The sequence below is a fragment of the Xiphophorus couchianus genome, chromosome 21, assembly GCF_001444195.1.
Source record: "Xiphophorus couchianus chromosome 21, X_couchianus-1.0, whole genome shotgun sequence".
Taxonomy (NCBI): domain Eukaryota; kingdom Metazoa; phylum Chordata; class Actinopteri; order Cyprinodontiformes; family Poeciliidae; genus Xiphophorus; species Xiphophorus couchianus.
This window is the reverse complement of record NC_040248.1, coordinates 14431152-14457124: the sequence shown is the minus strand read 5'-3', so window position 1 is coordinate 14457124 and position 25973 is coordinate 14431152. Positions and strand designations below refer to the sequence as shown.

The 25973-nt window shown below is 37.9% G+C and overlaps 5 protein-coding genes across 9 annotated transcripts in view; 1 reads left to right on the top strand and 4 right to left on the bottom strand.

The window, feature by feature from the left end:
* cntnap2a (contactin associated protein 2a) overlaps positions 1 to 3633 on the top strand; it is a 286799-nt gene extending 283166 nt beyond the window's left edge. For both annotated transcript variants that reach the window (XM_028005083.1, XM_028005081.1), the window contains exon 26: positions 680 to 3633. In XM_028005083.1, the coding sequence (XP_027860884.1) occupies positions 680 to 879 (200 nt within the window). In that variant the 3' untranslated portion in view covers positions 880 to 3633. The remainder of the gene's footprint in view (positions 1 to 679) is intronic.
* Positions 3634 to 5231: 1598 nt separating this feature from the next.
* LOC114136698 (lipocalin-like) lies at positions 5232 to 6784 on the bottom strand. Its single transcript, XM_028004886.1, has 6 exons — positions 6604 to 6784; positions 6267 to 6406; positions 6106 to 6185; positions 5915 to 6028; positions 5723 to 5824; positions 5232 to 5609 (listed from the first exon to the last, which is right to left on the bottom strand). Exons 1-6 carry the CDS (start codon positions 6697 to 6699, stop codon positions 5569 to 5571), a joined length of 573 nt encoding a protein of 190 aa, XP_027860687.1. The 5' UTR covers positions 6700 to 6784; the 3' UTR covers positions 5232 to 5568.
* A 298-nt stretch (positions 6785 to 7082) lies between these two features.
* c8g (complement component 8, gamma polypeptide) lies at positions 7083 to 11555 on the bottom strand. Of its 2 annotated transcripts, XR_003593862.1 has the most exons (8): positions 11122 to 11555; positions 9874 to 10013; positions 9454 to 9524; positions 9272 to 9379; positions 9076 to 9180; positions 8871 to 8906; positions 7746 to 7831; positions 7083 to 7633 (listed from the first exon to the last, which is right to left on the bottom strand). XR_003593862.1 is itself a non-coding variant. In XM_028004885.1 (7 exons), exons 1-7 carry the CDS (start codon positions 11302 to 11304, stop codon positions 7812 to 7814), a joined length of 663 nt encoding a protein of 220 aa, XP_027860686.1. In that variant the 5' UTR covers positions 11305 to 11555; the 3' UTR covers positions 7702 to 7811. The 2 variants fall into 2 exon arrangements, 1 of the variants encoding a protein (XP_027860686.1); XM_028004885.1 differs by lacking the exon at positions 7083 to 7633 and having other exon boundaries at positions 7702 to 7831.
* Positions 11556 to 11829: 274 nt separating this feature from the next.
* msrb2 (methionine sulfoxide reductase B2) lies at positions 11830 to 14187 on the bottom strand. Its single transcript, XM_028004887.1, has 5 exons — positions 13714 to 14187; positions 13214 to 13311; positions 12412 to 12488; positions 12181 to 12328; positions 11830 to 12078 (listed from the first exon to the last, which is right to left on the bottom strand). Exons 1-5 carry the CDS (start codon positions 13829 to 13831, stop codon positions 11947 to 11949), a joined length of 573 nt encoding a protein of 190 aa, XP_027860688.1. The 5' UTR covers positions 13832 to 14187; the 3' UTR covers positions 11830 to 11946.
* A 111-nt stretch (positions 14188 to 14298) lies between these two features.
* Positions 14299 to 25178, bottom strand: armc3 (armadillo repeat containing 3). Of its 3 annotated transcripts, XM_028004876.1 has the most exons (17): positions 24885 to 25174; positions 23641 to 23758; positions 23313 to 23438; positions 23058 to 23126; positions 22755 to 22930; positions 22403 to 22597; positions 21448 to 21631; positions 21184 to 21336; positions 20975 to 21083; positions 19913 to 20162; positions 18793 to 18929; positions 18375 to 18543; positions 17793 to 17887; positions 16228 to 16311; positions 15920 to 16084; positions 15522 to 15684; positions 14299 to 14596 (listed from the first exon to the last, which is right to left on the bottom strand). In XM_028004876.1, exons 1-17 carry the CDS (start codon positions 24930 to 24932, stop codon positions 14393 to 14395), a joined length of 2445 nt encoding a protein of 814 aa, XP_027860677.1. In that variant the 5' UTR covers positions 24933 to 25174; the 3' UTR covers positions 14299 to 14392. The 3 variants fall into 3 exon arrangements, 2 of the variants coding, with proteins under 2 accessions (XP_027860677.1, XP_027860678.1); XM_028004877.1 differs by lacking the exon at positions 23058 to 23126; XR_003593861.1 differs by lacking the exon at positions 14299 to 14596 and having other exon boundaries at positions 15544 to 15684; positions 16245 to 16311; positions 24885 to 25178.
* Positions 25179 to 25973: the final 795 nt, after the last annotated feature.

The window sequence follows — 25973 nt, the reverse complement described above, 5'->3', positions numbered from 1 at the left end:
ATTTAGGCAGATTGTGGTTAAAAATGCTTATTAAGTCAGATCAATGACATTGGTCAATGTTCATAACTTTCCTGTGTTTTGCGTAATTATCTTTGGTCTCCACATGATGATTCACATGCAATAATCATAATACCCTACAGTAAAAATGTGTAAAACCATGAAATAAATAATCTTTTATTTTAGTAGCATGAACTAAAACATAAACGGAATTTTCACTTCATTATCTGGTCAATGGTATTTTTAAAATAAATTTAACAAAAACAAATTAAATCTATACCTGACTTTAATATTTTGATTAGAGATTTTGGGACCTTCTTATTCATAATCTATGACTTTCTGTTTCCCTAGGGTATAAATTTGATGTGACACCAGTGCATATTTTGTTTTAGCCAGTGGACACTAGGCTAGTGCTTGGTAATTGGGATGGAAAAAAATGTAGGTGGATCCAGCTTGCAACAAAGGATGAGTATGTGGGAATGTGGTGGAGAATGTGCTGAAGTAAAGAGTCCAAACTGATGTTTGGTTAATTATTTTAAGCATTAATGCTTGCTATGTGCCAGTAAATGTGGATGGCACTGAAAATGTAAGCAGCGGACCAATGAAAACTTTGAAGTGAGGCAGCAGAAGGGAATAAAAACTCAAAGTAGCAGATTCGACATGATATCTCTTTCTTCCACAGGGATCATTGCAGTGGTGATCTTCACCATCCTGTGTACGCTGGTGTTCCTGATCCGCTACATGTTTCGTCACAAAGGCACCTACCACACCAACGAGGCTAAGGGCAGCGGGGAGTCGGCCACAGAGTCGGCCGACACGGCCATCATCGGCACTGACAACCCAGAAACTATTGACGAATCAAAGAAGGAGTGGTTCATTTAACGGGCTGATGATGGGACTCGGACAGAGCAGGCAAAATGCGAGACCATCGTTGCTCACAGATGGAGGAAGATTAATCAAGTGACCAATCACTGGCGATAAAGAGGAGTGACTGTTCAAAAGGACAACAAACTCCCTGAGAAGATGAGGGTTGTGGGGAATTTCTGTTCCTTTTTTTTATATCCAGAGTAATAGAAAAAGAAAAGTTGGACGCTTATCCTGAGGAGTACAGCTGTAAAAGACTATACATGTATATACTAACCAGCTTATCCTTCTTTGTATCGTGCTTGGGAGTTTCCAGGAGTCCTTTGAATACTGTGTATGACAAATAATTACACTTACTGGGTGGTGTAATAGCAAAGATTTATTGCCAGTCCTTGTTTGGTTTTGATTTTATATTTAAGCAAAAATCTTATATAAGAAATGATCAAATCAACATGCCAAACATTTTTTTTATCCTTTTCTTTTTTTTCCTGTTTTTCAAGCTGTAGTCGCACCAGTCTGTCAACACTCGCATTTGTCCAGTGGAGCACATTCTGTAACCTGGTAACATAGTTTATCATGAATGCCAAAAGTCTCTTTGTAAATATATTTTGTGTCAGTTTTCCTAGGAAGATTTATTTAGAGTCCAAATGCCAATGAGAAATGGCATATCTATATTACAGTAATATATCTGTCCATTATATTATATATGTGTAAAATGCAGAGTTTTATGTTTAGGTCTCATGACTTTCGATTGTATGGGACGCTCCCCTCCTACGGCGGCACAGAGAGGGGTTTCTCAGAGCATGATGGCAAATCATGATTTTCCACCGTTGGTTTAGCTCATCATCACGGCAGCTTTCTTTGAGTTCATGAGTGAAACCAAGAGCCTTTACTCATTCGGACGTGAGCGGTCAGTTTGTTTCTTTGCCAAACACTTCAGTCTTATTTCCAAAGTTTGCAAATATTATTTGGCTTTGAACATTTTCTTTGCATTCTTTTTCATGTTAAATGAGCCATTTCTAACGTATGCATGTATCAGTGTGTGTAGGTCAAATGCTAAACAAAGTGCCAGAGGAGGCAGCTTCACAGTTTTTCTTTATGCACTTAGCTCCGAGCATTAAAGGAGCCTGAAGCAGCATAAATTTGAAATAAAAACTCCGAACACCACCAGGGTTGAAGTTAGGATGGTAATTGGCTTATGAATCTGCTGTGCCTTTAAGGTGTTGAGCCATATCGCCTTTTCTTCTATTACTTAACTTAGACCCATAACAAAAACTTGACTGATGCTGCATGAAATCTATTCAGGTTTTCTTCTGCTTCCTTTGTAAGATGGTGCTTTTCAGTTTCGCACAAAATACAAACTCCAGCCAGTTTTTCTCAGCTCATCAAGTATGTCAGCGACAATAAGAAAGTTAAGCACCCAAATGGAGTGATGGAAATGAAATGAAGTAGGTTGTGAACTGACTATATAATATCAAAAGGGAAAGGTGTTGGTAGTCTTATGCTGTCAGCCCGGATACAAGCATCGGTTCAGTCCGGATCAGAGTCACATGCCTGGTGGCTATTCTTGCTTGAACGCCTCCCTGAGCAAGCATCTATTTATGTGCTTTGAAAAAAACTACATTTCTCGAAGTTTGTTTTAAAGAATCATATACGAGTGTAGAATCAAGTCAGTCCAGATTTAAATCTAAATGTTTTTGTTTCTCTCAACTCAGGATGGTTTAGATGTGAAATGTATCACAAAATGAATCAAGATTGCATTAATCTCTTTCCAGTTTGAACTGCTGCATATTCTAATTGGCAAATGAAAGCTTGATTGGAGTAGAACCTATAATTTACTTTCTTTAAATACCTCTTCTGCCCCCTGACACAGTGATTCCCCTGGGCAAAGAGCCATGCCACCCAGATCAGAAACAGCTACTGCACACGGCCTTTGTATTATGTCCTGTGGTAAATAAGACCAGAGTTGCAGACTGTATTATTTTGGCAGTGGGCTGAAGAACTAACATTGTGCTGTCTCAGGAGCAGTAATGCCATCTGGTGGCTGTTCTAAATGTGCCATAAATTTGCAAACCGAATCCAATACATAGTCATCACTGGCATACAAATTGATCCATTTCATCTGTGTGCTTAACTTTTTTATCTGCTATAGGAAAAGCTGTGCAGATATTTATAGAAAGAGCAACTGCATGGATGTGCTGCCTACAAACCACCACTCCTATCCTCTGAGACGCACACAATCTGCAAAACAAAGTTCTGCTTCTTTTGTCCTGTCAGCGATGTTTACCTGTCACATGTGTTTCAATTGAAACAAGCTGCCAACCGTGTTTTTATTTTTTATTTCAATTTGTTTTTATTGTTTTGTGTTTTTTTTGTATGTGTCAGTTTGGCTGAAGAGCTCCCACTCACGTGAATGATTTTATACCGGCCCATCGCCTCAGGGTTGTACGCTAACCGCAGATCACTTCATCGGAGACGTATTGGCAGCTGAGGAGCTCAGCTCGCCTTCGTCTGAGGCCTCAAAGTAAACTTTTCCCCGTTTCAACATCACATCCTTCTCACAAATCTTCTCTGTCTCTGTCTCTGTTTTCCTTTTTCTAACTATTACTCAGAGTCCAAATAAACATGCACGCACACCCTCTTCTTGTGGTTTAACCATAACATCGATGATTATCAGTGCTGACAGATTAAACCATAATGCATTTGTTCAGTTTTCAGTTCTATTGAGTACAATAAAGAGTGTTTGATCAATAAAATCTTTTTTTCAACGCATCATTGTCTACTTAAAGCTTTGATCTCACTGCTTATCCACCCCTGGATGATATGTTGTGCATGTTTGAGAGTAGAGTTTGAACTCTACTCTGCCCACTCAGGCTGGGCAGAGTATGATGCTGTGGTTTTATTAAGAATTTAAGATTAAATTCAGAAATAGTCTCTTATAGACATATTAAGAGTTTACTTGGTCGTGTGTTTAATACTATCGCCTTGCTCTGAAATCAACATGTCATCTTCAGATTTTCATCAAATATGACTTCAAACATTTTACAGAAATGTGTGGGTGGTAGCTTTAAAATCAGAGGATGTACAGATATGAAAATATGGAGCTTGAGGAAACAGCTGACAGTCAGCAAGATCTCTGTACACCTACACAGAATCTCATCTCAACAGTTTTTAGCTACATTTCCAAATACAATAAATGTAAACCGCTGCTCAGATGACTGCCTTATTGAACACTAATTGGTTTCCTCTCTAGAATATGCATGACCCTAGTTTCTTTTGTTTTCAGATGGGAAGTATTGCAGTGAGTGGGTGTTTTTCTGAAAAGTTCTTGGCTGCCACCTTGGGGGCATGCTTTGTAGCTGCAGTTACATAGTGCTATGTAAAAAGCAGTAAATCCATTTTAATTTTTTGGATTAATGGAATTGTTGCAAATGTGTATTTTTTAGGGAAATTCATATAAATAAAACCTACACAATAAGGCATGTTTTTTCATAAAAAGAAGTGACAGTCTGCAGACCAAAATATTATATGTGCAATTTTTTTACAAGGCAGTGGAAGACAGAAAATGTATAAAACCATTGAAGTAGCGGGGTTCGGTAACTGTTTCAGAAGAGCTGGCTTAAAGTATAAGCAAACTTTGCAACTACTTAGTGTCAAGTTTCAGTTGCATAGAAGCAAAATATAGAGAGAAGCTGTGGACAAAATAAATACTTTAATAAAAATATATATATTATTACTAGTAGCATATTCACTGTTTTTTTAATAGTGTTCAGGAACAATAAACAGAGATTCTTTTTGAAATACTGCCATAATAGATTTTCTAAATTTCTAAAACAATACAATTGGTCAGGTAAAGAAATTACCTTTGTCTTCCAGAAGAGCTCAAACAAGGAAATCAGCAGATTATGTTCGTGTTCAGTTTTTAGTTTGCTGCTCTTCTACCTATTTAAAAGATACAACTTCCCCATTTCAAATGTATATTTTTTTATGTTTTTATTTTGCTTCAACATTTTTTTTTTTTAAATTATGACCCTGATGTCACCAACAGGTCTGGGAAATACAGAGTCCTGTGCTTTTGTGACTTGAACCAACTTGCTGTAACTCTTCTTTTAGCTGTTTGTATAACAGGACATAGCCGACTGATTATCTCAGCTTTATACTCAGCTTTGTTTCATTTGTTGTTATTATATACAATTAGGCTATATATAGGCATTTTAGTAAATCAAATTACTTCTACACAGTGATGTTTGCAAATTACATATATTTTTAAATCAGACAGAAAAGAACAGCATGAAACAATACGGGGTGAATTTGTTTTCAGATTTGAATGTGTATTTAGACAAAAAAGAAATACTTTATATTCTGAAAAAGTTGTTTTAATGATTTTATTGGCTTTAAACTGTTTATTTAAAAAAGGAAAGAAAATACAAAACAATCTTTTCATTGGTCTACATGACATGACATGTGTAAGCCACTGTGAATACTTTATTGTTCCACTCTGATGTTAATGCACAATAGAAAAAGAATACCAACTGAGCTAGGATCAGCTCCTCTTTGGCATGCAGCGAGAAATAGAATTAAAAGCTCTACATTTATAGTCTGAGGTGCAGCTTTGTGACACAGCAGGTGACACGGTTAGGTGGGAGAGAAGATGCCTTTGAGATGAAAACCCTGGACTTCAGAAAAGAGGAGATGAAGATGGACGTTTTAAATTGGGTTGGGGTCTACTGAGGCCTCAGGGCACTCACCTGTAATAATACATATGAACACAGCAGTGAACAAAAAGAGCACAAACACACTCACTGAATCAGTTTTAGTGTACATTTGGTGACGGATGATGAGTTTTGAGGTGATCACATACCGTTCTGTGGGAAAGTAACAATGTTTTCAGCAAGGATGCCAGTGTCCAGTGAGAACTGAGTGAACTTCTGCTGCAGGTCAGCACTGATCTCAGGACTACGGCCTAGAAGTACAACAGTTTTATTTCATCTCAATACAATCCTTATTTAAAACTTTTCAGCAGGCCTAGTCCTTGTTGATGATTAAAACCTACTGTAGAGCTTGTTGAGAACCTCTGAAACTCCCTCTTTTGTCTTGATGGTGTGGACCACAGCATAGCTGTCGTACACAACGTCAACAAAGCGCATGTCATTGTCATTGTTCCAGACTGGGAAGAGCAGAAGAGATGGGTGCATTAGATTGCCGTGAAGACGCCCTTCGTTTGTTTGTGTGGTCACCACTCACCCTGGCTGTGGAAGGTGAAGCGTCCAGGAGTGTCTGTTTTCTTCGCCAGGTGAGTCATCCTCCAGCAGGTCCCATCAGCACTACTCAGAGAACCATAAGGTTATCTTCCAGAACAAACAAGTTGTTGTCATTCTGTCGAAAACTATGCATTATTCACTTACTTCAGTGTGGCATAAGAGAGATCCAGGTCGTCTATATCAGTGGGCACCATCATGGCAATACCCATCTTCATTGTGTCTTTATGATTCACAAACCACTGAGCATTGGTTGCAAAGCCAGCCATGTACCACTTTCCTGCAACCTAAATAAAGCACAGAAAGAGGTGATATTATTTTTTTCTTCTAGCCAGCTTACAGTAAGTGTTTTCAAATGTGCATACATGGCATCATTTTTATATTTATGCCTGAGAAGAAACATTTTCTTTAATCTTTCCCTGCACAGTTGTAACATTTACACGTTTAAATTCTTTTATTAGGTTATAAATCTTTTTTTTCTCACCTTCTCCAGGCTGAAGTCTGGTACAGGCGTTGTGTTGGCGCATGCAGCCAGCACGCAGGTGAGGGCGGTCAGCATTCTCAGCCCTGTGGTCGTCATGGTTCCTCCAGCTCAGAACGTTTCTCGCAGGCAAGGGGTCAGGAGCGTCGGGGATACTGAAAGTCAGCCTTGTGAGTCTTCTTATATCCTACTGCAGCATCCTACCTCCCCTCATGTCTCCTCCCCCCCAGCTTTCCCCCCCTGTCCCCTGGCGTGAGCATTGAAAAAAAAAAACACTATCTGGATCTTTCCCAAAGTATGCAAATTTCAGCTGTTACACAACTGGCACGTGGACTGAGGAATCGGGGGGAGGCAAGGAGTGCTTTTATTTTTTCTTTAGAGATACTGAAGGATGACTGACCTATCATGGCTTCTGTTTGGTAAGAGCACAAAAGCCAAGAAAACAACAGATCAGAGCTGCAAATGTTCTGCTTTGAGGTCAGCTCTGGATGCCAATTATCGGGATCAAACAGCACAAAGTGAAGCAGTACCCAGTAGGTTCCACAATGGAAGCGTCATTGTTTTGCTTTTATACGTTGCATTTAAAGCATTGCATATAGTGGTTAGACATATTTGCAATCATTAATCTTATTTCAAGAGTTACTTTTTCAAATTACACTCCAAGTCATATTCTGAATTGAATGAATGTTCATTTAAAGACAAAAACAGCTAAAACAACGACTGTTCTTTATTTTCCTGCAGTTATCCATTAAATGCAGACTAGCTGTCAAGGCTTCAATCGCTGAAATTTGCTGAATCAGACCCCCTTTTGTAAGGAGGCAACAACTTACAATCAGCTGGTTATGTAACTCTCACACGCAAACACAGGGTGGAGGGAGGAGAATGGGTAAGAAAATTTTAGACCACAAATTGAAACCAAACCCTCTGATCCCCTTAGGGGATTCCAACCTGGGCCTTATTATCCCTGGTTTCTCACTGACACGCCAAGAAGTTTGAATAAAGTCACAGACCTCGAAGGCTGATGAAACCGCAACTAAACAAATGATATACAAAAGTACAAAAAGATTGAGATGTAGATTTGACAAAACTGAAAACAGTCGGTTGACTTCATCTCATTTTGCTTTTAATAAGGAGTAAATTATTAAATGTAAAGGGAATTCATAAGTTCAGTTCAATCAACTTTCTTGCATGGATGTCGGAGCTCCGCCTCTTCAGCATGTGGGGACACAGTCTGTAAAACAAGAAGTGACACATGAAATTACACTGGATACACGGATGCCCCTTTAACAGGAAATGGATGTTGAGTAACTTGTTCTTTACAACGTTTCATAAGTTTTGCAGAGCATGTGCACAGCCTGCAGGAGCAACATGACTGACTTTGAGGTTTTAGTCAAATTTCCGTCTCTGTGTCCAGGTTTTAAGTAGAAGCAGAGATTAAATGGTCTCAGGAAATGAGCTTAATAAGATCTTTAATTTAAGCAAGTTTAAAGAGCTTTACATAACAGAAAATACTGAAAGCTTTGTAAAACTTTATAAAATCAATTAACCATTGAAGGATTTTATCTTTGGGGCAGAAGAATGATATGTTTCTCAACAGTAAGCACACAGAGTGTCTATAAGGTCTAGAATTATGAATAACTGATATTGATTAAGCAGTAATGGAAGTTACAAAACAGTCATTCCTTCAGTCGCTCATGCAGTGACTTGAAGCCTTGCAGTTATGTAAAAGTAGACAACAGGAAAAGACGATGTCAAGTCAAGGCCTGTAATACTCTGAAAGGTTTAGGTAATCGTTTTTAAGATTTTCACTAAGGCAAAGTAGGTGACTTCAAACTATGTTTAATATATTTCCTGCAGAGATATATTATTTTATTATTAGTGGAATCATTTAAAACGTCAGAAAACATGTTCATGCTTCACTAACATGAAATTGCTAATTAACTGAACTGGTTATAATGGAAAATGGGAAAGCTGAAGCTGAAATGTTGTGTATGCTTTGGATTACCTTATCACAATGACTTATCACATTTTTTCAAGTAATATTAGGAAAACATGTAATTTCAACATCATTGCTGTGCATTGTGATGATGATATTGATTGTGTAATATCCTCACTACATTTTTCATCATTGTGTTATCTCCACCACTCAACTTTAATGACTGCATGGCATAGAAAATTATATTTTAAGAAATACTGATAATTCTTCTTATTCATTGAGCAGCTTGTTCCCAAACTGTGACTAAAATATAACTGAAATGAACAGATCTTACTTATTTTGTGGTCCTGATCCACTTCACCACAGTGACCTGAAAAATAAGAAAAGTTTTTGACATCCATAAGACATATAAAATATTGTACACATAAACATTTTGTCCTAATTTGCATAATTAAATGCTGCTCTAACATGCATACAGCGCATTACTTTTACATTAAAACATGCTGTATTTTCGTTTGTCACCATGTAGATGTACTTACTGTAGGTGGGGAAGGGGAAGAGGTAGGCAAGACCCATGCCATGTTTGTCAGCGAGCTGTTCAAACTTAGTCAACATTGGCTCAGATAGGTCATCCACAGACCTGCCTGTAAGACATCAACAAGCACTTCCAAGTACATCTTTCCCGTGTTACCGTAAATCAGTCCGAAATACACATAGATGCATAGATGAACCTACTATAGAGTTTTACTGTGACCTTCCCGAGTTTCTGATAGTACAAGACTGCATAGGTGGTGTAGTCTGTTTCTCCAATCACAATGTCGGTGTTGAGTTCAGGACGTGTTCCTGGTGAGAATAGCAAGAATCAGCGCGCGTAAAGCTGCTACATGTTATGGAAAACCACGGAGAGAAGAACTGACCTTTTAGTGTTAGCTTCCCTGGGGTGGAAGTTAAGTGGTATTCCTGCAATATCTCCCAACATTGATGATTACTGAGAAGAAAAAAGGGGGGAAAAAAGAGAGGAGATTGCGTGATTATTTTTTATTGCTCCATTATGTGACAGATATTACATCAAACTCCATTCTTCTGCTAGGAAGGGATTTACTGCCTTGACATCAAAACAAAGTATTTCACACAAACAAATTTTTTTTCAGTTTATTGCTGAGTCAGTTTCATCAAAAGCTTTAAAAATGCCAAAGGAAAGCTTATGGATTTTATTACTCCTAATCTCCCTGTTTTGTTTTTGTGGGCACACAAACCAATTTCAGTGTCAGAAATGTCCTTGATCTGACAAATTCTGAGAATATATGTGAACTGTGAGTAATTACATGCATACTTACTGTCTTGTTTTAGTGCTAACTGACAGAGTTTGGTCGGAGGGACCTGTAAGGGTCATGACAGTTGGCTCCACCTTTGTTCCATGTTTTATCAGGTAAGAACACTTGGAGGCCGTATTAAGGAGATACCATTTCCCTGTAATCTGTAACACAAATGTTACGTTACACAGAGAAAGAAAACATAAAGTTGCCCACTGCACAAGCACAGTGTTATTCTTGGAGAACACTTTAGGAGGAACATTTATTTTGTAATATTTGACCAGCTTGATCTCTGTAGTAGCTGCTGGTGTTAAGGTAGAAGACAAGTGGGCCAACAGCACATATTTGAGGAACATCATACATCCATCCATACTGCTGTAGAACACCATTACAGCGACTGAAACTTTAAAAATCAAGTGTTACGTCATTTTTTGTAACTAAAAGTAAAGTTTCTTTTGTTTTGTTTCTGTAATTGAGTAGCCCAATTTAATTTCTAGTGATCTGCAACCACCAGAAAGTGTCCAATACAAACAAAAGCACAGATTTGTTTCAAATGTTGTGTTTTACCTTCTTTGTCCATACTCCGCCTCTATTTACCTAAAAAATCCCTCTATTGCGTCAACAGTACTGATAAGAGTTTCACAATCATGCCCCAAGAAACAACACCCAGAATAATCTTTAGAAAAGCTAAAACGTATCCAAAATATGAGTGAAGCTGAAATTACTTCTTTGGAGAAGATGTATTGAAAAAGTCCTACACATTCCATAATTCTTTTTAAGGTGTTTTACTATTTTTAACAAAACTCCACAGAACATCTTAAACATCATAAAAAATGTTTTATAATAGTCTTTTTGAGGAAGCAAAAACCACTGATTTCTGATGATCTTCACCTATTTTATCTTCTTTTTTTTGACTACCCTTGTGGCGTGGTTTTGCAAAAGAACTGAAAACAGGACTGAACGAGAGTCACAATCAGTGTGCAAAGATCAAAGCCTGAAAAGTTATTTGTCAATGGTTGTGATCAGTATGTAAGGTCTAATTCGAATGAAATAACTATCCAAATAAAATTTAAAAATTACAAACTTATGGCACAGATAACTTGTACATCTGATATCATTATTGTAAACAATATAGTTGGACATATATTTTACTAAAAAATCTAGTAATTTTAGTACATTGTCTGACAAAAATCTATACATTTCCATGTAGTCCCAGTTTGTTAACATGGATAAGCTTGGACTGTACTTTGAATTTTACTCCCAGTCTCTTACTTGCTGGATGTCTATATTCTGAGTTGGTGGGGTTGAGTCAATGGGCTCGACCTTTGGTTTCTTCGGTGGTCGTCTTTGAGGTTTTGGTCGACTCTTGGCTCCTCCCACAGCCTCAGTGGAAACCAAGAGACAAAGGCACAACAGCACCACTGCTGCAAGTACACATCTACATCCTCCGCTCATCGTGTCACTGACAATCACGGCTTTAAGACTCTATTTTCTTGTCAGATCACTGTGCTTCTCTTAGTCCTAATTCTCTTAGTTTACAAAATTCTCTTCTTATCTTTGTGCTGGACTCCCTTTGCACCTCCGTCTCTGTTGTCTGCTATCCCTTATCTGTTTTACTCAAACTCTAAGAAAATATAGACACAGTAGGGTAACACACATTGTGCAAATGAGGATGGCCCCTCCCAGTTAAACATTGATTTGGCTTTCTGGTACAAATGAAGCCATTTTTGAGTACTGTGCTGGGTTTTTCTAACAACAGGGGGCAGCAACAACTTTTTAAAACATATTTTAGGAAAGAAAACGTCCAACATCAAAATGTAACTGAGATACATCTTTATGGCAATAATACATTAATAAGTACATAAATGACAAAAATGAGTAATTTCCTTCAGATTACAGTTTAAAATAAACTTAATGCACTCAACAAACATTAGTAAAAACACACTTGCAATGACTCAAACGGTACATGCTGCATGTTTGTTTTTTTAAGAGTGTAGCCCTTTTTATTTTTTTACTTTATCAACCGATCCATTTCTGGTATACAATGTAGCCCACTTGTTCTGGGTAAATGCTACAATTAAAACTGAAGCAAGTCCATCACTTCTGCTCTTCTGTGTCAGCTACACCATTTTCTCTGGGTTTGAATTTGAGGGCTGCGCTGTTTATACAGAACCGTTGCCCCGTCGGGTCTGGTCCGTCTTCAAACACATGGCCAAGGTGGGCATCACACTGTATGACAAATATGCATTAGTCAATATATATCTAAAGATATTGTGTGACTAAGCGGCGCTAAGCAAACTAAGCTTTCAGATATATTAGAAAATAACTCACATTTTTACAGAGGACCTCTGTACCAGCACTACCCAGGCTGTTGTCAGGGCGACGAACAATGGAGGCATGGCTCTCGTCTCGCTCCCATGTCCCATGAGCCTCTTTGAATGCTGGCCAGCCTGTCCCTGAGTCATACTTAGCCTCTGAACTACAAAAACAAGAAGAAAATCATAAGAAATACACATTTAACTGGCACCTTTTGGCAGATGTAGATTGCTTTTTAATGCTTACCTGAAGAGTGGAACATCACAGCAAACACAGTGGTACATTCCCATTTCAAAATGGTTCAAGTAGATTCCACTAAAGGGCTAAGCACACACACACACACAAATTATTTTATCATGTGATACTCCAAAAATAAGAGTCTTGAGGAGGTTTATTTACAGGATAAATTCAAACTAATGAACTGTAATGTCAAGCTAATAAGCACTCTGAGCTCTGTAGTTGGTCTGACGTCATAAGTAGAAGTAGCGCAGCGCTTCACCTGCTGCTTCTCCTAAGCTGATGATCTTACTGATTGGGTTTCTTTCTCTGCAGCAAAGCTGTCTTTTTTGTAAAGAATGTGCAAATTTGCAAAACAATACACATTACACATCTTCAACACTAGTGTGCAGTGCACTGATATTTTTTCAAATGTCCAAACTTGAATGAATGAAAACTGAAAGCAGGGCCAATACAGTAGAAAAGAAGTTTTCTTTCTTTGTTTTGTTCTGTTTAAATATGACATAAAACAACATCCTAAAAAAATCCAGTCATAATGAGTTGAAATGTTTGACATGGCAGTACTAAGAAAGCCTGAAATTTGTTAAGGTGATTTGGGAACCCCATGTGTAAATCATAACATAGAGGAAGTAATTTGACTGAAACTAAAACAGGTTATCGTTATAGTAGTGAGCAAAGTTCATGTCTTGTTTTTCATGAGATAGCATGAAGTCAGTGCCCGATTCATAGATCATGTTCCAGTTGCACAGATTTGCTTGGCTCTTTTCTATCTACATTTTGGGAAAATTCACTATTCTTTTCTTTGACTCACCTCTTCAGTTCCTTTCTCTCTTGTGACGAAGTATTGCTCTGGTGTCAGTTTCTTTTGCCAGTCTGTAGTCTTGTTGTAACGTGTGAGAGACTTGAGGCCTGCGCAGAGAAGCAGTCTTTATATATCTAAATATAAGATCAATTATGAGTTATGACGTTCTGGGTCATTTTGCACGAAGTGAAATTCATGACCTTATTTGGAAACGCATCACAAAGGAAAGGTTTACTGTATAATTTTCAACAAAATGAATACTTATGATGCCAGGGTGGAATTTTAAATTACTTTAAAAAGCATTTGCACAAATTAACTTTATCACAAGTTGGATCACACATTCTCTTTTATTGCATTGCACTTCAAAGAAAATTTATTTAGAGCCTGCAATAAACATGGAAAGCCCCAATATCCTGTATCCGGGACATAAGACCTGCAGAGGAAGAGCAGGCAAAGGTCGGGACAAAGAGCAAACTAATGCAGGACAAATCAACTTTGCTCTATATTACCTGGAGATGTGGAGAAACAGCGGATGAACTGAGGGATCCTCCGCGGCATCACCGCTGATCTGACCGCCGCGTGTTGTTGAGAAACCGCAACGAGGAGGCGAGCGACAAAACGCGACATGTTTCCCCCGGCGGTGTCGAGTGTGTGTCGGTCCGGAGTCAAGTGCAGCGCGGATTATCAGTGGAGCCGAGCGCTCCCGTTACGGCGGGATCTTTCATGCTGCAGCGAGTTCACACTGGTCTTCCAGGTCAAAAATCAAACCTTCACCTGAATGGGCCAATCTGGACTCACTTTACCCGCTTTTATTGCAGGGGATTGTGCAAAAAAAAAAAAAGAACCTGTCGTGAGTGAGCTGCTGCTTTCTGATAAGAAAACTCTTCAGTGGGAAGGAAGTTTATGTATTAATAAAAGTTTAGGTAAGACCACAATTCAGGATGCATTTTCAATGAACGATGGACACTCAGGAGGTGAACTGGATTCATTTCTACATCCTGAATCTGTATGTCAGGATAAAAGTATGTTTGATCTGATTAAAACAAAACATCAGTTTGGCTAATGCTTGCAAAACCAAACAAAAAATAAACACAGAAGAGGTAACTTATAGTTTATTGTTAAGACAAGGTTCTCTTATTCGGTTAGCATATATTGAATGTTTATACAAGTAAGTAAAACACAATGAAACTATATAATCTGATACTCCTGAGCTGCCGGGGAATCAATTGGCAGTAAGGTTCCAGGCCGATGCATAAGGTCCACTATGTAGCGGCACGGCATGGAAAACCTTAGGTTTTCACGGTCCACCTTGAAGAGAAGAACTTCATTCCAGGCCCGATTGTAATCACCGCGAACAAGAGTGCAGCTCTTTCCGATGGTGTCGGCAAGACACTGAAAAGATTAAGATGAGACAGAATGGGATGTAAATACAGATCACTACCAAGTGTTCACAACCCATGTACACATTTTGTCATCTGAACTACAAACTTTATTTTATTGGGATTTTATTTTATTGCAAAATAGTCATAATGATGATCTTGACAAGATGATGATATGTGGTCTTTCAAAACAATTTTTACAGAAGCACCTTTTCTTGAAGTCAACAGCCGCAAGTCTTTTTCCAGGTTTGAACATCCATCTTAGAGGCTAAGGTTTTGGCGTAATCTTTGCTAACATGCTCAATATAAATCAGAGTGGACGGAGAGCATGTGTGAACTTCAACTTTCATGCTTTGTCACAGATTTCCTATCAGATTTAGATCTTTGATCTTTGACATTACATACTTTTATCCACACCATTTCACTGTAGCTCTTTAGCTGTATGTTTAGAGATGTCCTGTTGCAAGGTAGACTCCACCTCGTCCAAAATCTTTCACAATCACAGTTATTTTTCCAGAGTTGCCCTCCATTTAGCTATACTAAACCTTCCTTCAAATTCCACCAGCTTACTAGTTCATGCTGAGAGTTTTCTCAGCATGAACTTCTCCAAAGTTATTGATGCTCTCCATGGTCAATGCCAATTTAGAACAACAGACAATTATTTTCCTTCCACATCACAATTTTCTGCTTCTTAATCTTTGCCTATTATATAAAATCTAAATAAAATACAATCAGTTTTGTGGCTGTAACAAAAGTCCAATAGAAACACTTTTTAAAGGTGCTGTACACACAAAATTTATTTAGATAAGAATAAAACATGCAAAAGGAAAGAATTGGATTTAAAGTAACACTGACAATATTTGGTGACAGGAAAGTGGAGGATGAGCAAGACAAACAAAAAGGTTAGGAACCTGCTAATACTCCGTGGAAAGTCGTACCTTGAAGAGAAGCGCTCTGTGGCAGTAGGTTCCCTTGTTTATTATACCAATGGGAAGAACATTCGACTTGAGTTGAAACCTGAGCTGACTTTGGTGCAGCACCCAGCCTAATTCGTGCAGCTTTTCCCGAGGCACTGCTCCACCCATGGCCTCACTCACCAACCTGACAGAAACCGCAAAAACTCATAACAGTGTTGAGACATTCCAAACTTAAAGTGTTAGTGTTATGTCTTTTGGAACTACAAGAAGCTATCTCTAATATTATAATATGCCTTTTCAATTTTTTTTTGTTTCCAAGACTTTGGCATTTAAAAAAAAAACACACCTCATTTCTATTCTCAATGGTATATTTGACATGCCATATTTAACAACATTTAGCAACATAATTAATTGTATACCTGGCCAAGGCCGCATACTGCTCTCGTTCATCTGTCAGTTGAAAGACGGTATCTTTGGCCTCTTTAATCAGCATATGCAGGGAGACATCCCCAAAAGTAATTGGTGACTTGTCTGGAAGAATATCTTGGGGCTCTTCGTCGACTTTGTCTTTCTCTTTTTTCTTTCTGTACAGAGAGATAGTTAAATCCAACTGTAATGGAGAAGAAATACTCCTGCTTCAAATTTGATGCTAAAATTTGTTCAAGTTAAGACTTTACAGCAAATAACATTTCTTTTGATATTGTATGTGCCCTAATATTTCACCCACTTTGGTGGCATTCGTACTTTCTTGATGCCGATTTCTGCTTCTGTTGGGCTGGGTTTTCTGTCTTCTGCCAGATCTACTGTCTCTCTGTGGCACACAAAAGGTTTATGTATGTAAAACTGTTGCGCTATATTGCAAATCTTATTTGTATTTCTCAAAGTTGTTCTTTTATTTGAGTTTTAGATAAAACACTAGTAAAAGTTAAAAAATAAATCAATAAAATAAAAAACAACTACATTCCTAATAGCTTATACTTTCAAAGTGAGTATTACAGTGACAAGTGAATGTGTTCCTATTATTCAATGGTGTTTTTCCATCTTTTTTTCAATGCATAAGCTTGCATTTTAAACTTTCAGCATAGTTAGACTGTCTTCACATGTTTCAGAAGTACAATTTTATTTTGACAATTAAGCAATTACAATTAAACTATGCAATTTAATCTGAAATTTCAGTTTCCTTTAGGAAACAGAATATAAAACCTTAGACCCAAAGACTCAGTTACATGTCAAGTATTGTTACAGGAACAATAGTTCTTTTTTCTTTTCAAAACAATTATAAATCAAACTGATTTTTCTTACCAGATGAGAGTTTCCCTTTTGTGTAAAATTACTGCAATGAAAGATACACATTTATCTGAATGCTTTCTACAAGTAGCTAGCAGAGAGGCCACTATTTGTGTTGGGTGTTAATGACTGTGTCCAAAGAAACCGATCCAAAAAGCTTTTGAGAACACAGAATGTTTGTGGTTTAACCATTTCTAACGAGAATGAAGCAGAAGCCAAAAATCCAACCAAGCTGCACTGGGATGTATGCTAAGTTTAACTTGAGTTGGACAAACCTGAGCTTGGATTACACAACAGGCTGCTTAGGACTGAATGTGGTGTTTTGTTTTGTTTTTTTCTTTTGCATTCTAGGAAAGAGAAGGAGTGAATCTGAGGTGCCTTGTGCACAGTTTCCTATTGCACAATGTGTTACTGGTTTCATACACTTGGAGTGTTTAGTAAATGAGGTAGAATATTTGCAATTGTGTTTCTCTGAACACACAAAGTGTGAATCCTGGCACCCTACACTGAATGTTTATAGGTTAGATGAATACGATACACCTTCAGTGTGTGTTCATAATTATGTGTGGAAGTTCCTTGGTCTACACACAACAGCTCTGAGTGTTTGGCATCTTAAAAGGGGGATCATTTACCCAGTGAGTCCACAATGATGGGGCACACTGAAGGCAAGAGGAGAGAAGAAGAAGAAGAAAAAAAAGCCTAGGGAAAGCAGAGCATAGGATTGGTGCAGGGAAGGGGTGGATGACAGAGATGCAAACCTCAGAAACAATAAGATATGAATAGTTTTGTAGCTAATCCAAATTAATTCTTAAACTTGTTATTTTTTGTTATGAACTTTCAGATGATTATTCTATAAAGTAGTCTGATTGGGTTCAGCTCCATACATTTACCAAAACACAGTCTTTGATCCAAGCATCTTTGCACATCTCTGTTTTGACAAGATTTTACAATGCAAAACTAGAATCTATTAAGTGGCAAAATTATAACATTTTTCAATATTCATACTCTATTGGGATGTTGAAAACAATAATTTCCCGCTTCTGGTTGAGTGGCTGCCTGATCAACTCCTCCAAAGTCAGAAACGGCTGACCCACACAAGCCTGTATGAAACAGAAAGAAATACATCAAATGGTGATATGGTAATACTTTGTTCTGTGTTAAAGACAGCAAAAAAAAAGACAATAACAAATAATCTCCGACTAACATTTTGGTTGTTGTCCAGAGAGCCAAGTGGGAAAAAATGATCTGGTATTTTTTCTGATTTTCAAGTGTACACCCCTGTAAAAATGTGTTTTTGCCTTTTCTGTGTTTTTGTCAACACTAAATATTTAAGATCATCGAAAAGATGACAACATCAGACAAAGACAACCTGAGCAACTGTTCTTGAGGCCTTGAGAGGCCTTGCCAGGTTTTAGCCCAGGCAACTTCGTGGCAGTTGAAGTTATCACATAAAAACCTATTTGTTTAGGAAGTTTATTAGCATTTTGGTCACAAGCAGTTATTGGCATTAACAAGACGATTTGTCTTGTTCCCTGTTAACGTTGTTCTTTATTGTCACTCAGGACCTTCACATTTTAGTAAACAAACCTGCCCAGCATCGTAGAAGCCGCTCGTAATAATGTCATTTGCGCTCAAACGTCGCGTCCGGTTGTATTTAACAGGCAAGTTGGAGTTAAGCAGGCTGGTCATGGCCAACTCGCTGAAACTGCTCCTACGGTTTGCTGACTGGTTGATTTCCTGAAGTATTTCCAGGGCCCTGAGACAGAGATAATCATGAGAAAAAACATGTTCAGTACATATACGAACAATAGCTTCCCAAATTAAAAGACCCAATATATTGTACCATGCCACCATCTGCTGGCTGGTTGAAAAACTACAATTAAGACATTATGCAAAGTTTAAGCATGTTGTAACTAAACAATTCTTTACGTTTTCTGAATTTCAAGCCATAAATATTCAGAATTATAGTTGAATTTTATTGCTATATTTTATATCTGTGTTTTACCCAAGTCTGCACATCTTCACAGCACAAGATGTATCCCCAGCGCAAGCGTACACGGCAAAGCACGCATGTTTCAGCACCTCTTTGTCATTGGAATACAGCAGATTGACGAGGGGTTCAAGACCTCCAGCTTTCTGAAACTGTTTTCAAACAGGAGATAGAGTTTAAGGAATTATGGGAAAGAATTTAAAAAATATGCTAAATGAGTTCTTTTTTTAAATGATTTATGTGGTTTAAATGCAGTACTTCGCAAAAGTATTCTCACCCTTAAACTGTTTCACATGTTCTTACATTTCAGCATAAAAATGTTGTTCATTTTGTTGAGTTAGAAAAGTAGGGAATAATTGTGAAATGAAATTGCCACATGGAACGGATAGTGTCTAAGAACATCAACTCTGGACTCTGACTGGAATACTTCAATCCAAACAAATCGGCAACAAAATCAAACTTGGCCACCTTTCAGCAGAACAACAACCTTCACTGCAAAAGCAAAAATCTTAGCAAGTATTTTTGGTTTAGTTTCTAGTGCAAATATCTTTAAATAAGAAAAAACTAACTTAAAATTAACTATCCAGCAATAGGAACTTATTTTAGTGGAACAAGTAATTTTGTCTTATACTATGGGAACATTGTCTTGTTCCACTGTCACTATCATTCTGCTGCAAGGTGGCCAAGTTTGATTTTGGTTTAATGTGGACAAAACACCTTCCACATATTTGGTGTGTCTGCAATAAGGCTTAAGGCACAAATGAAAAAGCCCTTATTTGGACTTCCTTTCAACAATTACTTTCTTCTAGCTATGCTTTCAAAAACTTACCACATTTGAGACCTTTATTGATTTTTTTCCCATAAAAAAATAGTCAGGTAAACAAATTCTCCCATCAAAGCTGAGTCTCTTCAGCTCCTCTAGAGTTACCATTGGCCTCTTGGCTGTTGGTTTAAGTACTTTTGCGAGGCACGGTGTTTTGTTAGTTGAAAGCAGCAGAAATATTATTAATTTTACCTTGGTACTTGTAATTTTTTCTTGCCAAAAAAAACAACAACAAACAAAACAATGTCACAATATTTGTATCACTGGCAAAGATGAGAATAACTCTAAGCTGGGATCAAACATTAGACAAACCTTTTCCCTTTCTGTGTTGCCACAGGCCAGCTGTGCCACACACATGGCAGTGTATTTCAGGACCTGTGTATCTGTGGACACCAAGGGTTCAACCAGAGCCTGTATGCCTTCTTGTAACAGGATGCTGGACTTGATGATCTCCTGTTCTGCCATATTAGAAAGAGTGGCAGCAGAACTGGCCACTGTGCTTGAAGAGCTTTCAGAGAGCTGCTGGATGAGGATCTCATGGCCCCCTGCCTCATGCACTGCACTGGAAGATACCATGTTAGTAGACTGTTATGGACATTGTAGTCTCCTGCAAGCACAGACTATCTGATGTATATTTGACATGTGTCTCATTCGGGCAGGTACAGACATGCAAAGAGTCTGAATAAAAACAGGAAAAGGATGTCAATGAATTGGATGTATTCAAGGTGGGAGTAAGGTGAGAAATGAAGTAAAGCCCGGAAGTGTTTAATGAGCCAGAGATGATGGATGATGCAGAGTTTTTCTGGAGAACAAGAGTAATGAGGGTATGATGCAAAACAGTAAGTGATTAGGTGACAGATTTCAGGAGAAACGTGATAAAAATTCATAGAAAAAAAACTGAAGATGAAAAGAAAGAAATGGTATCTAACCTAAAAACAAACTGTCCCTCTAAAAACGTATTTAAACTTGTTCATTGTTTACCTCATTATTTTGTCTTCCTTTATTTTGTACTCCTTTCAGTGCTATTCATTGACAAGGATTTCATAAATGTTCTTGAGCCCAATTAGTAATTTTCATTAAAAGTATGTTTTTTGTTTTGCAAAGTTTTTGTTGTTGGACGGCAGTTTATCTTTATTGTCTTGCTTGCTTGTACAAAGGACTCAAATCTCATAGGCTTCACTAATCAGTATGCTGTTTATGTATTGTTGCATTTCCACTGTTTCTTTGCTTTTTGTTTTTTGCTTGTTTTTAAAGCATGGTAGCTTATTAGGATGTGGTTTACTTTATGAAACTGAATCCTTGTTTAGTAAATGGCCCTAAGTCACTACTGAAACACATGCAGGAGGAAAAGTGGTCAGGATGTTTGTCACTCACAGCGCATTGGCCTTATTCTTATGCGTGAGGCTCGAGAGAGCCTGAGTCGCTGCCTCTCTCAGTGCCGAGCTCTCACTATGCAGCAACTGCACCACAATGGGGACGCCCTCTGAAACACACAAAACCAACTAATTCAGGTGTCCTTGCAGTCAGTATGTAATTGCTGCTGTGATCCAATGACTGTATATAGTCTGTGTATTTTTATGTACCCAACTCTCTGAAGCGATCTTTGCTGCCAGGGTGGAAGCTTATGGCTGCGATAGCCTGACAGGCAGAAGCTTTCACGTTGTCATCAGCCGCAGACAGAAGCTCTACTAGAACTCTCTCGATCACCTGCTCATGGAGAACGTCGCGGCTTTCAGCTACATTCAGAAACATCCAAACAAACATCAAAGAAAGTCAGCAGCTACTATAACTTTGTTCTAAATTTCCTTAAATCTTTTCCTGATGTCATAATTGTGTAATGTTCTTACAACTCTGAGCTGCCCTTGTGATGCATTTGATTGCAATGCACTGGATTTCAGGACTGCTTGGTGCGAGGATAAACTCCATCAGCCTTGTAAGCCCCCCACTATTGTGGATGAGCTGAAGAGTCTCAATGTCACCCAAACAGTTTGACACTGTTTGCAAGACCTCAGCATGTAGGTCGTTAAACTCCTTTTAGAGACATAAACAAAGAAAAAGTAGGGGATAAGCGGTCAGTGCGATAGCACACACATAGTAGTTCTAAATAGTTCTTACTACCTTTATCTTGCTTAATCCTATTGCAATAATATTCATAAAAATTACAAAATGAGGAAATTGTTATCAAAAGCAAATTTTTCACACAAACAGCATGCCCTTTGACCCTTTCCGATCAGAAAGGTACAATATATTCCACTAGAATTATGATGGCCAAAACAAAGTTGTGCCTAATTATGAAGTGGAAGAAAAATGTTTTGGGGTTTTCAAACATTTAACCCTCCTTACTCAGATATCCCTAAATAAAATCCAGTCCAGTCCAAAACACTGGTGATGGGAAGCCACAAGAAGTTCCCTCCGAAGTTCACCACATATGGAAAAAAGTGCTCTGCTCATAAGAGACCAAATCTGAATTAGAACTGCATGCAAAGAGATGACTGGGCAAAGCATTTCTAGATGCATAAATGTAGTAGAGATACACCCCAAAAATATCCAGCTACAGAACAGCGAAAAGCAACTTTAAGGTTTCAATTCATCGGAGGGTAAATACAAATATACACCACACTGTTCAGATTTTTAATTGTAGATGTTGACAATCTTGTATAATTTTTACTTTTAAAAAAACGTGATGCTTTGTGTTGGTCTAACCCTAATTCAAATAAAATTAATTGAAGTGTATGCCTGAAACATGATAAAAATGAAAAGGTTGGATGAGTGTGAATACTTCGAGCAAACTACTATACTCACCATGTTATCGAGAAGATCCATGAACCTCTCAAATCCCTGCTCCTCCCTGAAGATCTTCCGTGTTTCCAAATCGGTAGTGACACGCTGAAATGTCTGTAAAGCCAAATGCTGGATGACAGGAAAGTCGGACTTAAGCAGCTCCAGAAGAGGGGGGATAGCGCCTAACTCATGCAGAACCTCGAGGCTCTCGAGGTCCTTCATTCATCAAAATCAAAAAGGTTAGAAGAGGGTCACAAAACATGACAGTCATATGTTCAGTTTAAATGCTGACGAATGTTGGCATATTTGCAAATGAAAAGGCTTACTGCAGCATAGTCCTGTAATTTTCTCTAGGCTCATAGCTCTGAGTCACCTGAACTAGGTTGAAGATGATCTCCAATGAGTTCTTTGCGACATCTGGGTCCGGGCTGCTGAGGAGTTTGATTAAAGGTGGCATACCATCGTTGGTGTTGATCTGGACTCTGCAGGTGAAATCCACTGCCATAGAAGCAAGGCACAGTGTTGCAAACTCATGCACGACAGCATCCTCTGGAGAAAGAAAGACAGGGTAAAATGTCAGAAAGAAATAAGACCTCAACTGACTTAAAAATCTGATTTTGTTTTGATCACTTTCACAATAATTAGGAGACTAAATATGAAGATCAAAATAACTCACCTTCAGGTGTGAGCTTTTGTAAAAGCAATGGAATGACATCCTCTTTTTTCAGAGCATCGCTAACTTCACCTTTTAGTTAAAATAATGAATAAGTCATTCAAAGTCAACCAATCCTTTAAAACATGTAGATCTAGTTAGTCAAAGGTCAGCTGCTAGACGACCAGAAAATGTACTGGTATTGACAAAAGACAGATTCCTTCAAAACATTCACTTAAATTCATTTATTTCATAGCTGACAAATTACACAGAACTTACCATTGGTGGCCATAATACCCACGGCCATCAGGGCATTGCGTTTGATCACTTTATTGCTGTGATCAATAAGCTTGCAGAGAGGCCCAAGGGCTCCTATTCCCAGCAGTGTAACTTTGTTCTCTTCTCCTAACAACAGGGGGAGACAGCGAGCAAGAAAGATTAAGAATGGCAGCAGAGTAGATGTTTTATTACCAAAGAATAACTGACTCTAAAGGCAGAAAATAAAATAACTTTTTGTCCAAAATATGAGTTTAAATAGAACTTAGGAGTCCAATATTAATATGCAAAAAATACTAATGTTTGATTTAGTGTCTGTGGTGTTTTCTACCTTTCTCCGCAAATTTTTGGATTGCTTCAGTTGCTTTTACTAGAATGTCTTCCTCTTGAGAGCTTAAGAGCAACACCACCGTTGCTGGGGCTTTACTCTCTAGAGACAGTGGTTCAAACTGAGTGCCAACAGAGAAAGACAGAATTACTATGACAGAAACAAAAGAAAGAAAAAAAAACATAATGTGCATATGTGGAGGAATATGTTGTAGAAAAAAGGAGAAAAATACCTGAAAATAAATTCATCTTTTAACATATAGTAACATGTTCTCACAAACTTTTTGGAACAAAAATTTTTAAATGTGTTCCAACATTAAATTGGAACACATTTATTCAGGGATGCAGTACATGCATCCATTTTAAAAACAACTCTTTATATCAGTGGCTATCAGTGTCAAAATTACTGATATTAATGCTATCAATAACAACCCTCTATTGCCAGTAGGTGATCACTTTGTCTCCTCTAAGAACATTTCATAGAAAATTATCTTTGAGTTTTTCTGGTTTCTGACAGAGGTCACCAGTTTTCTCTTCAAATTTCATAGAGTTCATGATGACACTCTAGAAAATTTAATTGGCCTTTGGAAGAGAAACAGACCCACAACACCACAGATCCTCCACAATATGTAACAGTTGGGGATGAGGTGCTTTCTGTATACTAATCTTTGGTTTCACAACAGAACCTATCTGCAGTGTTTGATGCTGAAAGGGTCAATCGTAATCTCATGCAAAGTGTGCAGGATTTTATGCAGCACCAATTCAGAACACGCAGTTGGGATTCAGATACTGCACTCTGGTTGTTAGACTTGATGACCCAAAGATCACACTCTTTGTTGTAATTTTATAGCAGTGAGCTTGTTTTTTTTAACCTCCTTTACCATTGTGTTGACTATAGTGGCAAAAATGAGCAAAAGAAATTGGTCACTGTGTCATGCTGTAAATAAACAGCATGACAGGGTGACCAACTTCTTTCCTATATTTAACGACTGAATACTCGAAGTGGGCTTAAATACTGGCTTTTTTAAAATACATTTTTAAGTTAAGATTATGCTACATCACTCAAAGAATATATTTTTTTAAGCCTTTTATTACATCGTAATTAGGGGTACCACAGGTATGTCATCTATGTGACCAAAAATAGTCATCAGTTTCTGTTTATGTGTTCGTCTGTTTGGTTTTGTTTCTTGTTTGCTTGTTTTAAATAACAGTTATTAGATGGGATGAGTTATAAGGTGGGTTTCATACCGCTTCCTTGTCCTCTTTCTCCTTTTCGTTCCCCGTCTTCTTTCCCATGTTGTTGTTTAAAGAACAGCTAACAGCTGCTCAAATGCTGCTTTAACACACTTAGGTCGCACAATAGTTAGGTAAACTGTTCAGCTAACCTGTAACCGACTATTGCCCTATTAAAACCAGCTCCCGAGGTAGCCAAAAACCACTATGATGGTTCTTTTATTGAACTTATAGGTCTTATAATTAGCACAATAAATCGACCAGCCTGTAAACTGTACGTGCGTTCTGAAAAAAAAAGGAAGTTGACACTTAGTTGCTAGGCAACCCAAGTCAGGCAGGCATAGCGGCTGAAATATTTATTTCGGTAAGCGGAAGTTTAGTATTTAACCCTCCTGTTATATTCCGGGTCAAATTGACCCGTTTTAAAGTTTAATTTTTTTTTTTTTTAAATAGTTGGAAGTATTTTGTTTTTTTTGCATGAAACTTTTTCTATTTGACTTAATAGGTGCACTCTACATATAAATTGAAAATGTATTCATTTTACACATTTGTACCAACCCCTAGGTCTACTTTTTACATAGATACTGTTCGGGTCAATTTGACCCGGCAGTCAAGTTAAAGTGCAAAAAAAGATTTTTTAAAAATGTCCAATTCTATATGTTTCCTTGCAGCTATGAACCATATTTCACTTGCTTGAGCACCCACAGGTTTCTGCTGAAGACACTGGATGGATGGATGGATGGATGGAACTTTTATAAAGTCTGTAAATAAAAATAATGTAAATGAATTTTGTTTTCAGATTGTACAGAAACCCATTATTGTGATTATTGACAAAAGTATGCAAGCATGTAGAGGCAAACGTTGAGAAATCATTTGTTTGAGTGATTTGTTAAAATAAAAAGGGGAGGGGGGGGGGGGTGACTTGACCTGCGTAGGCAACAGGGGAGGCAGGTTTTAAATGTGCTGCTATGAAGAGTGACTCATAAAACAAATGAGGTCTAAACAGCATCAGCACATTGAGGCCTCCAGCTTTTACAGAGGTACTGACACAGCAATGTGCCAGTGGAAACAGCGTAGTATGCACCAGAAAACGAAATGACCTCT